The sequence below is a fragment of the Oxyura jamaicensis genome, chromosome 13 (genome assembly GCF_011077185.1).
Source record: "Oxyura jamaicensis isolate SHBP4307 breed ruddy duck chromosome 13, BPBGC_Ojam_1.0, whole genome shotgun sequence".
Taxonomy (NCBI): domain Eukaryota; kingdom Metazoa; phylum Chordata; class Aves; order Anseriformes; family Anatidae; genus Oxyura; species Oxyura jamaicensis.
In genome coordinates, this window is record NC_048905.1 from 5,097,509 (window position 1) to 5,114,698 (window position 17,190).

A 17,190-nucleotide genomic window follows, 5' to 3' on the forward strand; every position below is an offset into this window, starting at 1 on the left:
TAATGTACATGATACAGAGTGCTTTGTACTGGCAAAATGAGGGACAAGTGGTACACAGTATGTTATGTTATAAGGTTTGCCAGGATAAAGTCACTACTACAAAAATGTGAACCTATTTGGGCAGTTAGAGTGGGTTTACGTAGGCATGTGCTTTGCATCATGTAGCTCTGTGATCTAAGTTCTCTAAAACCATCAGGCTGTGGAACGGTGTAATGACTGATAGGTGCTTGTGATACTAGCAGGCATCATTCTTTAATTGGCTTTATTCTTTCCAAAGATCCAGTTAGGAAGCTAGAGTTAGGAGTATCACAGCCAAAAATATTAGAGAAGCCTACAAAGAGTTCCCTATGCTTTCCTCTACCTTGTGGCCCCTGTGCTTTGGCTTTCTACTGTGTGCTAGCATGTACATCCTTCTACCAGGTTGCTACATTTCAGAAATGCTGAATATATAGGTGACTTTGGAGCGTAAGTGATAGTGCTGAGAAATCCCGGTTTAAATGAAAGTATTTTGAACTCTTCATAACCTAAGATTTCAGACAGTTATGGTTTCCCTTGTAAAAGGGCAATCAATCAGTGTGAAGAAATATTACTGTTGGCAGTGGAGGGATACACAGGAGCTGACTTTGAAACCTACAGAAAAGGACTATTCCACAGAGGCTTGTCCTAAATTTTTAATTTTGGAACTTCACTTAAGAAATCCAGAGGAGCAAATCTGCGTATAATACATGTTGACAAAAATCTGTGGTTGATGAGGCTTCATAATTGATAGTCATGTGCACCTTAGGGCTCTACAGTACTGTATTGTAGTGTAAAAAAAAAAAAATAAATAAAATAAATGAAGTATTAAAAAACATGATGCATCCTGCCTACAAAGACCTCACCAAATCCAATGCACTGTGATCATTAAAAGTCATGATCACTAAGCTATGCCTCCAGCATCAGCTTCCATTTTCTTTTCAGAGTTTTTCAGCCATAAGCACAATCTGTTAGCACACCCTTGCCAGTGTTTCACATGTTCCCAGACTCATTGTACTGAAGACTTACCATTTTTCCTTCTCCTTTCTCCACTTCTGGAATTGCTATCTAGACTCAATTAACTTCACTTCTTAGTTGCCCTGCTCAGAGCAATCACAACTTGAGCGAAGTTTATTCTTCCTGTGTTGCCTTTTGCCTGCATATGAGCATTCGCACCTCAAGTGCAATACTGGAACAAGTGCTGCAGTGATTCTCAGGCAGTAAGGTGTGCCCATAGTACTGACAAAGTACCATTTTTACTGGCGTTGTTTATATGGCTTTCTGAGTAAATCAGGCACAGTCGATTGGAAGAAAAATGTCGGTGATCACCTCGTGTCTACACCAGAAGCTGTGCCAGCACGCACATGCCAGGAAGGGATCAGACCTTTGCACTCAGAGAGCTGCCTAAGGAGAAGCTTGCAGTTGTCTTTGTATTTCATTGCTTTAAAAGCAGTACTTGCCAATCTTCATCTCAGTGCTTGCTTTGCTTAGTTCTGTCCGATACATTGCTCAAATGTCACATCAAGGTAGGTCTGGCAGTAACATGAATTCTCAGGCAGCCGCAGAGCACAGTTTAGGGACTGACCTTGCTAAAATGCACAGCATCAAATCTTCATAAAGATTAATTTGCAGAGGAAGCTTTACAAACTTCATCATCTGTTTGCAGAAGTGATTTTTTTTTTTTTTTTTTTTTTGTTAAGCCTGGCAAATTTTCAGTGTTCACCCAGCACCCAGGTCAGCCTATCTGAACTGTAAATAAGCATGCAGAACACCTCGAGGGATAAGTATTTAGATGATGCTCATCAAAGTCCACGTTGCAGTGAGCTGAATTTTATTTCTTGTTATAAACAAACCCTAAGCAGTAATACATTAGCAAGGTGGGAGTGGGAATGGGGGGTGGGGGTTGTTTGTTGTTTTTTGGTGAGTTTGTTGGTTGGTTCGTTGTGTTTTTTTGTGGGGGTGGAGAAGCTGTAGTGGGTGGTAAAAAGATAATTTCTTCAGAGGACCAAAGATTTATTATGTTTTCTTTTTACACTATATTCTGGGTTTTAGCTCATTGTAAAAACAACTCCTGTTTTTATTAATTCGAGCATTTCTTTAACGTTTTGTTCCATTGACTCCTCTGTAAATACTGTGTTGGTTTGTTTTTAATTAGCAATATTTATAATAACAGTATTTTTAGGACTACATATATACTTCTAAAAGCTATCTATATTTTAGTAAGTTACCAAGTTGTAAGCAGTGTTGCTCAGCCTTTCACACGTGTGTATCCGAGATTCTTATAGAGAGAAAATTGGTTTTAGATAGCTTTCATGAGAAGGGATGTACTTGTGTTATTATTTCCTGAAAAACTTTTTTTTTTTTTTTTTTTTTTTTTTTTTTTGTCCAAGCCACCCTTTTTGCTCAGTGGCTGCCACATGAAAAATAAATCAGCCCCACTATGTTCTACTAAACTTTTGCCTGCTTAATATGTATCTGCATAGCCTAGTTAACATTTACAGGCTCTGAACTCCTGGTCATTCAAATTAAAATATCCATATGTTCATCCATACTTGTAGTACAAATGATTTTATGTGCAGTGAAAGTATGTATTTGTTATATAACAGCTGTAGAAAGGCATTCCCAAGGTGGCAAATCAGCTAGCTTTGTCATTCTGTACTCCATATTTCAGTTGTCTTCCTAGTGATATTTTTCCATACCTTTCAAAGCAACAATATGATCATGACACAGGTGAATCACTCCAATACCTGGGGAGGGGGCAAATATTGGTGGTGCTGCAGCACATAAGATGAAGTGAATTAATCAATGTATGACAAAGCAAAAAAGTCTTTGTTATAGCCTGGGATTCAAATGTACAGATCAACGCTCATGTTTTTGCAGAAATTATGGGACTAACACCATCTTAAAAGCTTTTTGTTATACTGGGACTTTCTTTAATTGCATGGGTTACGAAGGCTGAGTGAAGTTCCAAATGTATGTATGCACCTTTGATAAGGAAAAAAAAATTGCAAATATCACTTCTGTTGCACTGCAGGTATCCTTTAACTACAGTGGAGTTTTTTATGTAGTTGTACAATGTAAGAGTTGTCCTCATCCTGAGACAGGTGTTGGTGAGGTTGCAGCTTTGCTTTTTCATGTTTGTAAGTGCAGGGTGTCATGCAAGGCGGAAGGTATTTTCGCAAGTCATAAAATGGCTAGAAGCTTTCGCCCATTTGTTATTTCTAAGAAATCATTTTTTTGTCTTTATAGCTACAAATGAAGTTGGAAATAAGCTGGAAAAAAAGCTGTGCTGCAACCTGTCTCTTTCTGGCTTGGAAATTCTGCTTAGAGGTTTTGTGACCTCTTTGCACCAATCCGGCAGCAAAGAGGAAGCAGCAAATAACGATTTCCCATTTTAGTTCACCTACTTAAGCTCTGATGAAAGGTTTGATGATTAAGCTTGGTGTTTTTTTTTTTTTTTTTTTTTTTTTCCTCATAAGATTAAACCTTACTTTAATAAGCAATTCCTTTTACATCAGTAAGATTACTCACGTGAGTAACTGGTTGCAGAATTTGCCTGTAGTACTGTGATTGCCTAGGGGCAAGTGCAAGCAAGTTGCAATTAGTTACAGAAGGAAAAGGAGGTCAGGTCTGACCTTTTCTTTCTTTCTTCTTTTTCTTTCTTTTTTTTTTAAAAAAAATTTTAAAGTATGCCTACTGTTTCATTGACAAATGACAATGGCTTTTGCATTCTGGGGTGCAAGCAGAAGCAGAACAAAACAGCTTTTATTTTAAAAGGAAGAAAAACTACATGCTAAAACTCCTTTGTAAAAGGTAGAAAGAGGTGGACCTCTGATGAGGGGTTTTAACTTCAAGGCACCTTAGGCTGTCTTTATGTGCATCATATTAGTGGAAAATTCCTTCAATTCATTTAAGAAGATAAACAGTTGTAACTTTCACGTTCGGTTGATGTGACATCAATGACTGGCTGGGACTGCCAGCATTCCGAAAAGGATATCGTCCTCATCTGCAGCCACTCAGGGCCATGGGGTGGAGCCTGCAGTACAAGCCAAAACATTTACAGGTGCATAAGTAGGTAGGGAAGGGCATAGGTGATGCACCTGTGTCAGGAAAGGAGCACTAGCACAGGTGTCATAGCTTATCAGCTGCCTGTGTTAGAGCATGAGCTCCTTCGATCCACAGACGCACTCTCCACCGCGCTGCAGCCCACAATTTCCCAATATTGGTCAAGAACCTCCAGAGATGAATATCTACTATGAGAACTTTTTCCATCCACAGAATATCCCTAGTCCACAGCGGCCAAGCACTTTTGAGACAACGGACTACAACGCCACTCCCAATCCTTACCTCTGGCTAAATGGACCTTCCATTACCCCACCACCATACCTGCCCGGATCCAATGCCAGTCCCTTCATTCCTCAGTCTTACGGGATGCAACGGCAGCTCTTGCCTAACATGCACGGCTTGGGAGGAACCGACCTCGGCTGGCTTCCTCTCCCGTCCCAAGAAGAGCTCATGAAGTTGGTTAGACCACCTTACTCCTACTCTGCACTTATTGCCATGGCTATCCATGGAGCACCAGAAAAGAGGCTGACTCTCAGCCAAATCTACCAGTACGTGGCTGACAACTTCCCATTTTACAACAAAAGCAAAGCTGGCTGGCAGAACTCCATTCGACACAACTTGTCTCTCAATGATTGCTTCAAGAAGGTGCCCAGAGATGAAGATGATCCAGGTACAGTTCCCCCTGCCTGCCTTTTTTTTTTTTCCTCTATTTAAACTTGATTAATTTAAAAATGAAAATTTTCCACTTCTTTTTTTAAAAAAAGCTATTAACAATTACAATGTGAAATAAATCATAAAGAGACCCAATAGCCTAGATTTGGGACATATATTAAGTAACTTCTCTGTTTTCATAGGGCTATAATAGAAGACAACTATGCAGAGCTGAATTTTGAATCAGTGTTGTTATTAAATCTCTGAAGGGGATTCTTTACCTCTCCAAGCCTCCTGAGAACTGAGCAATGTGCAGAGCATGCAGCTGAGCCAGCACAGGTGCAGACTGAGCAAGTCACATTTAAAAAAAAAAAAAAAAAAATAAGGGGGGGGGGAAGGATAAACAAGATTCAGATTGGTTAAAGAAATATGGTAGCTTTAGGGAGTCAACAATAATTCTCCTGAGGAGAGCAGGCTGCTTTTGTTTTGTTTGCTTCAAATAGTGTTTTGCTTGGAATCACACCTCTGCTGTTTCCAACCTCTTGGCTGATATGTTGTCAGATTGTTCCTTTATTTATTGTTTTCTATCAATAGCTGTTGAGAACCACTAGGAACGTTTTTAAAAGTCATTCAGTTATGCTGCTTGAGAGAGTCAAAAATCTGGTTCTATCTTGTTAGTGACTTAGTCTACCACACTGAATCTGGTGGAGCAACCCATTATGGGATTTGATTACTCTGGACTGTAAATGTAGAGGACAGCTATGCCCTGAAAACCTCATTCTCCCACTGAGACAAAAAAAAAAGTGGGGAGAGGGGGAAAAAAAAAAAAAAAAAAAAAAAAAAGCCCTCTCAGCGGCTCCACTTTTAGGTTTTGCTGTGTGGGAACGGGCTACAGGACACAGGCAAACACTTTACACCATTTTTTTTCCCATGAATTTAAGAGACTTCCGTTTTCTGTGGTTAAATATACGTATTTTTTGTTCAAGCAATTTTTCTGTTTCTGTGAGAGAAGCATTGAAAAGTCAAAGAAAACTGCTCTTTGCTGTCTATGTGTATATTTTAAAACTAAAAATGTGCATTTGTCCCCCCTCAACAGGAAAAGGGAATTACTGGACTCTGGACCCGAACTGTGAAAAGATGTTTGACAATGGAAACTTCCGCAGAAAGAGAAAAAGGAAGTCTGACATTGGGGCTAGTGCTGCTTCTCTTGCATCTGAGAAATCCGAGGATAGCGCCCTGACTGGCAGCCCCAAAGCTGTAGAGCATCAGGACATCTTGGAAAACTCCTCACCTGGGGCTGACAATTCACCTGATAAAGGATCTCCACCTCCATCTTCCAGCAGTCCATGCCTTAGTAATTTCCTTTCTAGTATGACCGCCTATGTCAATGGCTCTAACTCAGCGGGCCGCTCAGTGCCTTTGGGACTTAACGCTGAACCCATTGACAAAATGGGACAGAACGTGGTAGGCTTTAACTCCTACTCTCCGCTCTCTAATATAGCCAGTCATGGTGTGGGAGAGTGGTCCAATTCTATGCCCTCTAGTCACCTTGGCTATAGCAACTCAGTGCTCAACCAGTTTAACACCCATTTTTACAGCAGTATCAGCACAAATAACACTCTGTTTTCTAGGGAGGGAACAGAGGTTTAAATAAGGGATCCTAAGACATCAAAATACAGCTGTTTATGAGAGGAAATGATCTGTGAGTGGGTAAGTGTTAGCCTGTTGTCTCTACATTGCATCCTACCTTCTGACAGCCCCAAACTTTTTACCCATCATACTTATTCACATCCAAGCACTCCACATTTGGCAGCTCCCCATAAAAAAGCAGGGATTAAAATAGCAGGAATAGCGAAGAGGTCAGATGGGAGACCATGCTTGCACTGCTGCCAACCCTGGTCCTCTATGGACATCCTTGAGAGGAGTTACTGTTTACCTTAGGCAGGAAACATTTTCAGGCATGGTACTAATAATGCTGTGGTGCTTTTAAAGCACTAACATAAATGTAGCTATATCTGTAAATTACTTCTCACTGATATAGTCCGTATGTACTAGACACGTTTGGCAAGTTCTTATTTGGACAAAGCTGTTCTGAGACACTGAAGTATCCATAGCAAAAAATAGCATGCAGTGAGTAACAACCAACACCTCTTTCTGGGTTTCTCTAATACTAGCGCATGCATTGGCTAAATTCTCATCCCCTTTGACCCCCAAGGGGAATATGGCTGTGAAGCAGGCGAGTGTCATGGACACAACGTTCATTTTGAAACTGAAGGGAAACATCAAAATATAATGGAGTTGTCTTCTGCTGGTGCAATCAGATATTTGTGTTTTAAATTCGAAGTACAGGGTCAAATTTTGTTTGCCTTACCCATACAAATCTATTCACATAAGGAAATCAGGATCTGCCTGTATTTTTAATACACGTTCTCTTAGAAGAAAGGATATTTGTTCTATCTTCAAGTTCTACATAAATCATTTCTACTAAGAAAAGAATTTGAATGTGGTGTGAAGGTTGGGGCGGGGAGCAGGGTGGAGAAATGAGAGGCAGAAAGTTTAACTGTCTCGGAGCTTCAATTCCAAAAGCTGTATCTTTAGAAGAATCAGCTATAGGTAGTGAAAAAAGTCCCTGTACTGTATATTTTTTTTTTGTCTTTTTGTAAAAGTCCGTGCAATTGTCTTGTTATTGTGTAAATATTAGGAATATTTTTTTTTTTTTTTTTTACATTCTACTGTAGCCACAAAATTTCAAAATATATGTATATTTCTTTCAAACCAAGAGTTGAATCAAGTTCCACATTTATGTAGAGTAACATCTCAGGCTGTAGAGCATGCAGCATGCACAGACACTGAGCTTAACTGTGGTTTAACTGCTCACAGCTGGGCACTGACCAGACTTCCAGAATGATGGAAAACATATTAATGAATTGTAATAGACACTGTTATGCCTTGATTTTTTTTTTAAACTATACATGGATAGTTTTGTTACAGGCAAACTCAGAAACATTTTTAATAAAGAATTTGTATAGAAGAGTGTGTGTGTGTGTACTATACTTCCTATGTCTTTAAAAACCTGTTTAATAGTTTGACTTGTGCAGTTTGCCTGAGGAAAATGCAGTATAATATTCAAATAAGGTCAGAGTGAGATAGCATGTGTCTATGCAATCAAAATTGTCATGCCCAAGGAATATAATTGGCTGCTATTATGCAAAATACTATCACTAAATAAAAATCACCCTTATGCTTTCCCTGTTGGAAAGTGGTGCCAATCATTTAAAATTTAAGAAACCAGGCTAGATTTTCACATGCTAGTTGGCCAAAATATGACTGCACTCTTTCCTACATTCTCAATTATTGTTTTATTTTTTTATTTTTACTGTGGAAGCTGCTATGACTATTCACAGTTTTTGTACTCAGTATGATAAGTTCTCATATGGAAGTTGAAACCTACTTCCACTTCTAACATTGGTGCTTAATAAAAAAAATGACCTTCTGGTGGTGTCATTCTTCCATGGCTGTAAGTTTCTCTGAAGTCAGGTATGTACTGAGGCCTGAGCTGTAGTCTCCACCCTCAGAATTTTACAGCCCTTCCAAGAATCCCAGCCCAGTAGGTGGGCCATAATATGCCCTGCAAGTCTGCAGCTGACAGCATTTGTTGTGCAGAGATTTGCTCATATGACAACTCAGAAATTCGTAAAGTCTAGGATTCAGCAAATATACAACAAAATGCCCAGAAATGTCACTCCTGTGGAGTATACTGTTCTCAAACCTGAGAGGAAATTGATATCTTTAGTGCTGAAATGGAAAATATTCCATTGTGAACCTATAGGGAAAAAGAGAGGGAAAAATAAAATGCAAATTATACTAAGGAGGATGACACTGCTGAACAATAGCAGACAGTAGGAAGCAACTCCTTTGTCACTGAGTTTTGACTTCTTGTTCTCAAAGGACAAGAGTTTGTGCCTCATTGCTTCCCAGATGTTACTAATCAAATTCCCCTTTTGGCCTATAGGTAGTGAGGAAGTACTGCCAACACACCAGTTCTTCATAGGCAGAGGTATGCTTCCAGCGGGTGCCCTGACCACAGGGGTTGGTTAGCTCCCCTGTGACCCTCTAGCTGGCTTGGTACACGTCAACTATGTCGATGAACCTGCTGTTCAGGGAGGGTAAAGATGTCTGCATGGGATGCTTGAACAATTGCACCTATAAACATAAATGCTTTGCAATAAGCCCAAATAATGTACAAGTAGTTTCTTTATTTTTATTTTCAGAAGGAATTGACTTTGATAACCAGCCATGCTGATATGTTCCTGTAGCTACTGCACATCAGCCTAGGACCTGCGAGGGAACTATCTACTATGCTTCTGTGAGTGGCCCCACTGCTCTGTTGTAGGTAATGCTCCTATTCATGTATTTTGCCAATATAGTAAATGCATGGGTGTTGGAATGAAAAGTATCTTTTCTGTTGTTGGTTTGTTTGTTAAGATTTTTTGTTTGTTTTGTGTTGGCTTTGTTAACTATGCTAATAAAAAAAATACTAATCTAGGAGCTGTATCTGTTATATACTTTAAACGCTGCTGATCTTTACAGTACTATAGTCAGTTTTACAAACATTTACTGATTGGTGCTGCTTGAAAAGAGAATCAGAGCTCCAACAATTCTCATTAGTTTTGTCTGTGAAGATTCTTACTGATTGTCACTTTCTTAGTGCGTTTTGTTTTGAGAGGCAGCTTTCTTCAGACACCACTGTGGTTACTGTGCTCCATGACTCTGCAATTATTTGTTCCAGGTTTACATGTAAAGTTAGATGTCAAAGGCTGTTCCCGTCTCACCAAAAACATGACCAGCAGTAATGTCACTAGAGTAGGTCACTGCCTGCCCTTCCTCTGCCATAATAAAACTTCGGCAAAGATAAGAAGCCTCCAGTGGCAGACAGTGTGCTTTGAATAATGAGAGATGAGTAATGAGTTTCTCAATATATTAGAGGTATACCAAAGATTAGTTACTGAATCCCTGGGGCAGCCTCACTCTTACTGACCTCAGCAGAAACACCTTCCCTGGTTTCTTATCCCAGTTTACTGGTTCTGTGTCCTGTGGCTGCAGCAGGTGAATCAGTGACTCTTTAGCTCTGGCGCTAGTACTAGTTCTCAACTTTCCATCTTTTTGTTGTAGGTTTGAGTCCAAATCAAGGTGAAGATTTGAGATTTCACAGCAGAGGTCTGGGCAGCCAGCTGTCCCCTGTACCACAAACAGGCACAGATTCTTCACCTTGTCATGGGTTCAACCACAAACCCTAAAGTCCTGCAATACAAGGTGCTTCCTTGGCTGAGAACATGGACCGCTCAAAATCCTTTGTGCCCCAGCACTCCAGGTAGAGCCCCACCTATACAGTGTATGCAACAGACTAAATGTTTTGTGTGGCAAAATCAAGCCACAGTAATGCAAATGAGAGACTCACTCATCTGCCAAATCCAAACCAGGTCATTGATCAGATAATTAGGCAGTTGTGGATAGCTTAGAGAAGGAGTCTCCTGAGGACAGAAGAGCAACATTAGATGCAAGTTTGCACTAATGACGAGGGTATAGTGGAGAGCTGTTAGCAGTATGAGCAGCCAAATCTGTTGTTTCTGTCAACATGCAGGAAATGTAATTAATCTGCACGGCAATTTATTTTGTACTTCATATTTGTTTTAAGGGCTGAGCTTATTGTGGGGCTTTCAGCTGGATTAGGCAAAATAGTGAAAGATCACTCTATACTGGCATTTACTTTATTAATTGTAATGGTTTGCATAGTTTAATATTCAGTTTGAAGCAACTGCTACTGCTAGCACGCAGGCTCTTCTGGCTGCATGTGAACTTTCAGCCACTCATCAGCCCATCCTGTAGGTGCTTAGTGCCTTTCATCTGCTGGTGCCTGTGTCTACGCAAATGCTTAGGTAGTTATTCCTTCCTTTGGTTCAGTCAAAATTAACCAGGCTTGAGAAGAATACTACTAATAATTCATAGAATCATAGGATGTTTTTGGTTGGAAGGAACCCTAAAGATCATCCAGTTCTACACACACACACACCATGGGCAGGGACACCTTCCCCAGTCCAGGCTGCCCAAGGCCCCATCCAACCTGGCCTTGTGCACTGCCAGGGACAGGGCATCCACAGCTCCTCTGGGCAGCCTGGGCCAAGGTCTCACCACCCTCTGAGTGAATAATTTCTTCCTTAAACCTAATCTAATACTACCCTCTTTCAGTTTAAAATCATTACCCCTTGTCCCATCACTACATGTTCTTGTAAAAAGTCCCTCCCCTGTAGGCCCCCCTTCAGGTACTGGAAGGCCACTGTAAGGTCTCCCAGCCTTTTCTCCTCCAGGCTGAATGACCCCAACTCCCTCAGCCTGTCTTCACAGGTGAGGTGCTCCAGCCCTCCAGTCATCCTCATGACCCTCCTCTGGACTCACTCCAACAGGTCCATAATTGCTAACGTTAACCTAAATAGCTCATGCTGCAATAGGTTTGGGGTGATTATGATGAGAGAATTTAGTGGGCAGATGCATCGTATTTGTGACTGACTGCAGGGCTTGTGTATTGAACCTTCCATGTTTCATCAGTGGCAAGTGAAAGCCAGTTTACACTGCCCTGTTCTGTAAGAGAGGGGAAAATTTTGGTATGACAATTGCTAACCATGGTTGCTTTCTGTAAATAATGGGAGACTTCTAAAGCACACATCAAAAAAAAAAAATCTGAAGTGCTACAGCCTAGTGAACACTCTTTCAGTGCTTGGTAAACAATTATCAAGACAAATGTCCAAATGTCTGGTTACTGTTTACCTAGTTTTCCAAATGTAGTATGAATTCTTAGTTCTTTGATCATGTATCAAAAAATATTAGAAAAAGAAACTGCAGGACACGGCACAAAATATCATTAAAATTTTTGCAAATACCTTAGGTTTCACTTATGCCTGTCTTATAAAACAAGCATTTAAGGTGGCACTATTCTTACAAAGTAGAAGAAAAGTTAAGCTAGACCAGGTTAAGAAAATGTCTGTCGCCATAAGCCTTACAGATTTGTATATAACTCTAAGACTCGGGAACGACGCAGGATGTTTCAGTATTGCTAAACCAATGAGAAATTAAATGCTACTCCTTGTTCCCAGATGACACCAAGAGGTGTGGTGTGGGTATCTGTAAAGGAAAGTCAAATTCCAGTGCTGCTAGTATTTACTTCTCCGGCAAATAGCAATGGGGACTTTGCCAGATATATTCTGAATTACAGTGAAGAAACCGTTTTCTCATGGTGGGATACATGATGAAATTCTTCACTGGTTAGTAGTTTAGTCAATAGCTTCTTTGTTGCTTCATGAGAAAATATTCCCAGGTGAGTAAAATAATGAACTTCTTCCCAGTAGCATTGCCAATTCATGACACTGCCAGCTAATAGCACTTCACAGCAATCCTTACACCTCTTTCCAATGGAACTTGGAGGCAGCTGACCCAGAGCATTTTTTGCCTAAATCTCCACATCTCAAGATCTTTAAAGTCTGAACAAGAGCATACTGTTTGCTGCTAGTAACCTTTAGCTTTTTCAGATTTAAGTGCAGACAACTGCAAGACTCTGTACTGCTCTGGGCCTGGCAGAACTACTGTTAAGCACATCACAGCTGGTACTTGTCCCATGCTAGAAGCCTGCAGGGCTGTGAGTACCTGGGCAGAAAGACACTTAAACTTTTCTTATTTATGTTGTAGGCCTAGTTGAAAGGTGATAAGGACTTTTATCTGCCCAGATAATTTTCTGAGTGGACTTGCACAATAAACAGTCGCCTGATACCCTGTGTAATTAATTTACAGAATACCTCTCCAAAACCATTTTTTCCATGTCTTGTCCTTGCTGAATTGCAATACCAATTACACTTTACTCCTCAACCTGATTTTGATCCTTTTTAAATCTTAAAACATTCCTTTCAAAATCTCTTTGCAGTAAACTATGGTTATAGTCCTTTGCAGATTTCCAGCTTGTGGTATCTGTTGTTCTTTAAGAAGCAAAACAGCCAATCATGCAAGCTCTGGAAGTAGTCAGCCCTAATTTCTGACCTGCATGTTACTCATTCCCTATTCTAGTTAGTTGTAAAAAGCTATTATTTGTTCCTTTGAAAAAAGCTCCTGAAATGATCTTTCTCATGGAGTAGTCTTGCAAAGTAGCAAGAACCTCTATTTAAACAGAGGCAGAGGCAAGAATCTCTATTGAAACTGAAACTAAAGAAGTCAGCTCCTTGTTGGTTTAAACCAATACTTACTGCTACACCTCATCCTGCAAAGTAAACCAAAATGAGGGCATCAGAACCCCTCTAGATGGTCTTTGGCTTCAGATGGCCTCTGCACGTACCCAGTAGTTTGCTGGATTTGGGTCTAAGGCAGTGATTAATTACTGGAATTTTTTTCCTGTTTTTTTTTTTTTTATTTTTTTTTTTTGCTTTTCCAAGGACACTTTTATATACCACTCTATAATACTTCACTCACTGATTTTCTTCTCTATACAGAGTGAGAAACAGCATCTTTTGTCAGAAATGGCCTTCATATGAGCAAAAATTGAACCTGTTGCCTGCTAAGTCCATACCAAAATCAAGTTGGAAATGGTACACAGAAATCAGAAACTTCATTTTCTGTTTGAACTGGTGATACCTAAATGAATGGAGAGATGAAGAATCTTCACAGATCTCTAAAGCACTTGTAGGGTGTGGGTAATTATACATATTCATAATCCCATTTTATGTTATTAAGATCTTATTTTCAACATTTTTGCCCCTCCTTCCGCTCTTCCATCAGCAATTTTATAGCTTTTCAGCTCACTAATTTATGCCTTCCAAACAGCTGATGTTAGGAATTTGTTATTCTTAACATGTCAACAAATTAAGCAGGCAATATAACTGCTGTAATTTAAAGTAGTAGCACAAAAATCAAGCCAGAGTTGATCTGGTCTTTTGTCCTTTTTTTATTATTATTATTTTTATTATTTATTTTTATTAACAAAATAAAACCCAATTCTTTAACCTGTTATCATCACTGGCACAATCAACAACACAGCTGAATAGCATGAGACTGAGTCAATTTTTAAGATGAGTAAATATAAACACATCATGAGTAAATATAAACACATCAGGAAATAAAAATATAGTTGACACCATGCTAAGTTACATTAGAATCTTGCTGGTTCATGCAGTGATTTTTATGCTTTTTTTCAAAATAACTTGTATGTTCCTCCCATCTCCTCTATTCGTTCTCCTTCTTCTCTTACTGATGATTTTTTGTTTAAGGTTTAGCATAGGATGGAACACAGTTGCTAACCTATTTATCTTAATTGAAAGCAGCAAAGTAGTTGCTGGCTCCTAAGAGGCATATAGAAAATGAGTGCTTTCTGTGCTGCACCACAGTTATAACTTCACTGCTAGAACAGATGTACCCGTGTTACTTGCAGTCTCATGGATTCACATCTCTTGGACAGCCATGGTAAAGGAGTTGTTATGTGTACTGTGCTTTTCTGAATCAAAAAGGTTGGTGTGAGGAGGTAGTGGTATAATCCTAAACTACTAGAGTGCCATGTAATTAATATCCTTACCATTTTGGTCTCAGATAAAACTTTACAATCCATATAATAGTATTCCCTAAACTGTCCTTGCCATATTTTAATTTACCTAATTGCATTCTAGCTCCCTAGATAGGTTTCCACATTTAAATTGGGGAGATACGCTCCTTAATATCATGTCCTTACTATGTAACATGGCATTGTTTTCACCTGTTGAACAGCCATTTCAGAATGCAGATGCAGCTGCAGTCCAGTGGCAGATAAAGTGATGAATGTGAGTGATTTACACGCTACTATGGGCACGCAGGATTGCCATAGCAGACTGAACAGATCAGACCAAAACAGATTAGACACGGCAGCCAGAGCCAGAAGCCACAAAGGAAGGTAGAGGAGACAACGCAAAATCAGCTACCTCAGTTCATACAGTCATAGACCTGGGTGGCTAGGCAATTCTACATTCATGCATTTTGCTCAGAGCAAAATAAATAACTGATGCAGTGTAAGCAGGGTGCATTTTTATGTGGAAATGGTTACCAAAACAAACGGTGGAGTCTGTCAAATCCTTCAAATGTTAGACATGATTAGGTTAGGAATCTGCCCCCAGACTGTTACTACTGCTCCCATTTAATCATTTCCAGCCCCAAATCTCTCCTGCCACTTCCTAGCTACTAGTTCTCCCCAGTAATTTGTTCCTCTTGCTTCTGGTCCTCTGACAAATTCCAGAAGTAAGGTGAGCAAGCACTATGCAGGTGTTACCATCAAACTGCATGCGTAGTTCCAAGAGGTAAACAGAGGCACGCTGGTAGTTTCCATGAAAAGTTGTCAGAAGCTCTGATGTAACTACATGCCATGTCAGGAGAGGTTTTTCTCCATGGTTAATATTTTGCCTAGGTAACAGACGATACCAGTGACTGGTTGGACTTGTAATACACTTGTACTCCTGCATGCCACCAGATGCAGAGGGAATGTGCTTGGCAATGTACTGCCAAAAGTTTCATGGCAATATCACATGGACAGTAGCTAATTATATCATGTATAATAAGTGAAATGATGTGTGTTTCCAGGCAGCACATTGAAGGGGAGGAATAATATTTGTATCATCAGGGAAGGCTTTTTATTCATTCTGCATACAGTCTGATATGGATGCAGAATTGTCCCCTTGTCAGGATGTCCCACAGAACTATGGAGTTATTTGGACTCCAGCTCAATGAGAGGTATAAAGCCACCGGGTTTATTTTTCTTTGTTGCCTTTGGAGGTGTGGATTTGTTATGGCACAGGATCAGTACCACACAGCAGCGGGTAACACTGATGTGCCTTGTATCTCAGTAGCTATTTTTTATGCTGTTGTTTGAACAATGTGTTCTGATGTGAAAAGCCTATTGTTTGCTAGTTCATGCCAAGAGCTTTGTGTATGCAAACTTGCATGCAAATCAGATCAATTTATTATGTTTCCCTCCAATGGCAGAGTGGAGGGAGGGAAAAAAAGAAAACAAAAACACATTTAGCTTCAGCTATACATTTTCCTATGAATAGAGCAGCAATTACATGATTTATGGAAAGAATGCTAAGAATGCAAGAAGTTCAAAGAAAATGGCACATTATCTTTTTTTTTTTTTTTTTTTTTTTTTTTTTTCCTTGTCAGCTGGGAACCTGGTTATTTAGTGTTAATAGTGCCATCATCTAACTAGACTCAAACCATCACTGGCCCATAAGGTATATGTGCACTTCACTTATTGCTACATGTGGGCAGATCACAAATTATAGACTTTGCTACAACTCTAAGAAATAATAACAATAAAAGTCTAGCACAGGAAGGAGAGGAGAAAGGATGTGGGGTTTGATGTTTACTCATGCTCCCTATCTATTGCTCTGTTGGTGACTGTGGTTTCACCTAAAAACAAGGATGTTGTGAGAGCTTTCCCTACCCTGGGCTGGCCACAGCTGTGAATAGCCCTGCTTGGCTCAGGTCTGAGGAATTTCCCTGGACCTGATTTTTAATTTTAACACTGTAAACAAGCATTCCTTAGCCAGATAGGAGATGTCTTTGGGATGCTCAAACCTCTGTAACCCTTTACTTGTAACATGTTTTATCTTCTTCAGGGAAATAGGTAACATTTCCACAATGGTAATGTTCCTGGGGTCTTTTTTGTGTTCAGATGATGTTGCATCATGTTATAGAAAATCATCTTAACTACAAAATTCTATAGGATGAGTTAAAATCAATACTAATAAGCTGGTCTTACCACAGATCTCACTTTGTGTTTAATGGGTAGACCTACTTTAATGGCCAAAAAAAAAAAAAAAAAAGGTAGTATTAGATCCCCTGCAGGATCCGCAGGATGCTGGTATGCCACTCAGATCAACATTTCTGTCAAAGTGCTAGTGTACTTCAGTATACTTAAGTATACAGAGTGTGAATATACTTCAACTGCCCAGTCTTCACTATCTGACAGTGCTTCAAAAGTAAAGCTTCAAAGCAACTAGGGTGCTTTGTTTTAAACTTTAAAGCCAAATTACTTGTAGTCTCACTCAGCAACATTTGCTTGACATCTGACTTATTTGCATACATCCATAGTGTTTTATGTACTACATACTGGAGATGTTTTTCATTTAATTTTATTGGGTTCATTCTTATTCAATTCTATCATTGGCAATACAATTACAAACATCCATGCTAAAGGAGAAATGTCTCTTTAAATGGACTGAATCACATTTGTAAAAGATGGTGAGCAAACCCCCATCCTGCATGCAAATGCAAATAATGAAAACTACCAGCTCCTGGGATGCTATGTGATCCTTAATATTCTCCATCAATTATTTAATCTGTCTCCCTCTCTATAACAGGAAAACTTTAGATTAAGGTTTTATCTGAAACTTTGTAATCTGG

At 39.6% G+C, this 17,190-nt stretch overlaps 1 protein-coding gene across 1 annotated transcript; it reads left to right on the forward strand.

Annotated features, from left to right (window-relative positions):
• The first annotated feature begins 1,948 nt into the window (after positions 1–1,948).
• Positions 1,949–7,762, forward strand: FOXI1 (forkhead box I1). Its single transcript, XM_035338957.1, has 2 exons — positions 1,949–4,750; positions 5,828–7,762. The coding sequence occupies exons 1-2, from the start codon at positions 4,177–4,179 to the stop codon at positions 6,379–6,381; spliced, it is 1,128 nt and encodes a 375-aa protein (XP_035194848.1). The 5' UTR covers positions 1,949–4,176; the 3' UTR covers positions 6,382–7,762.
• The last annotated feature ends 9,428 nt before the right edge of the window (positions 7,763–17,190 follow it).

Excerpts from the sequence above, each read along its gene's own strand:
- FOXI1 (XM_035338957.1), top strand. The coding sequence starts at position 4,177 with ATGAGCTCCTTCGATCCACAGACGCACTCTCCACCGCGCTGCAGCCCA. Across the intron at positions 4,751-5,827 it reads CAGAGATGAAGATGATCCAG|GAAAAGGGAATTACTGGACT; the intron begins GTACAGTTCCCC and ends CCCCCTCAACAG.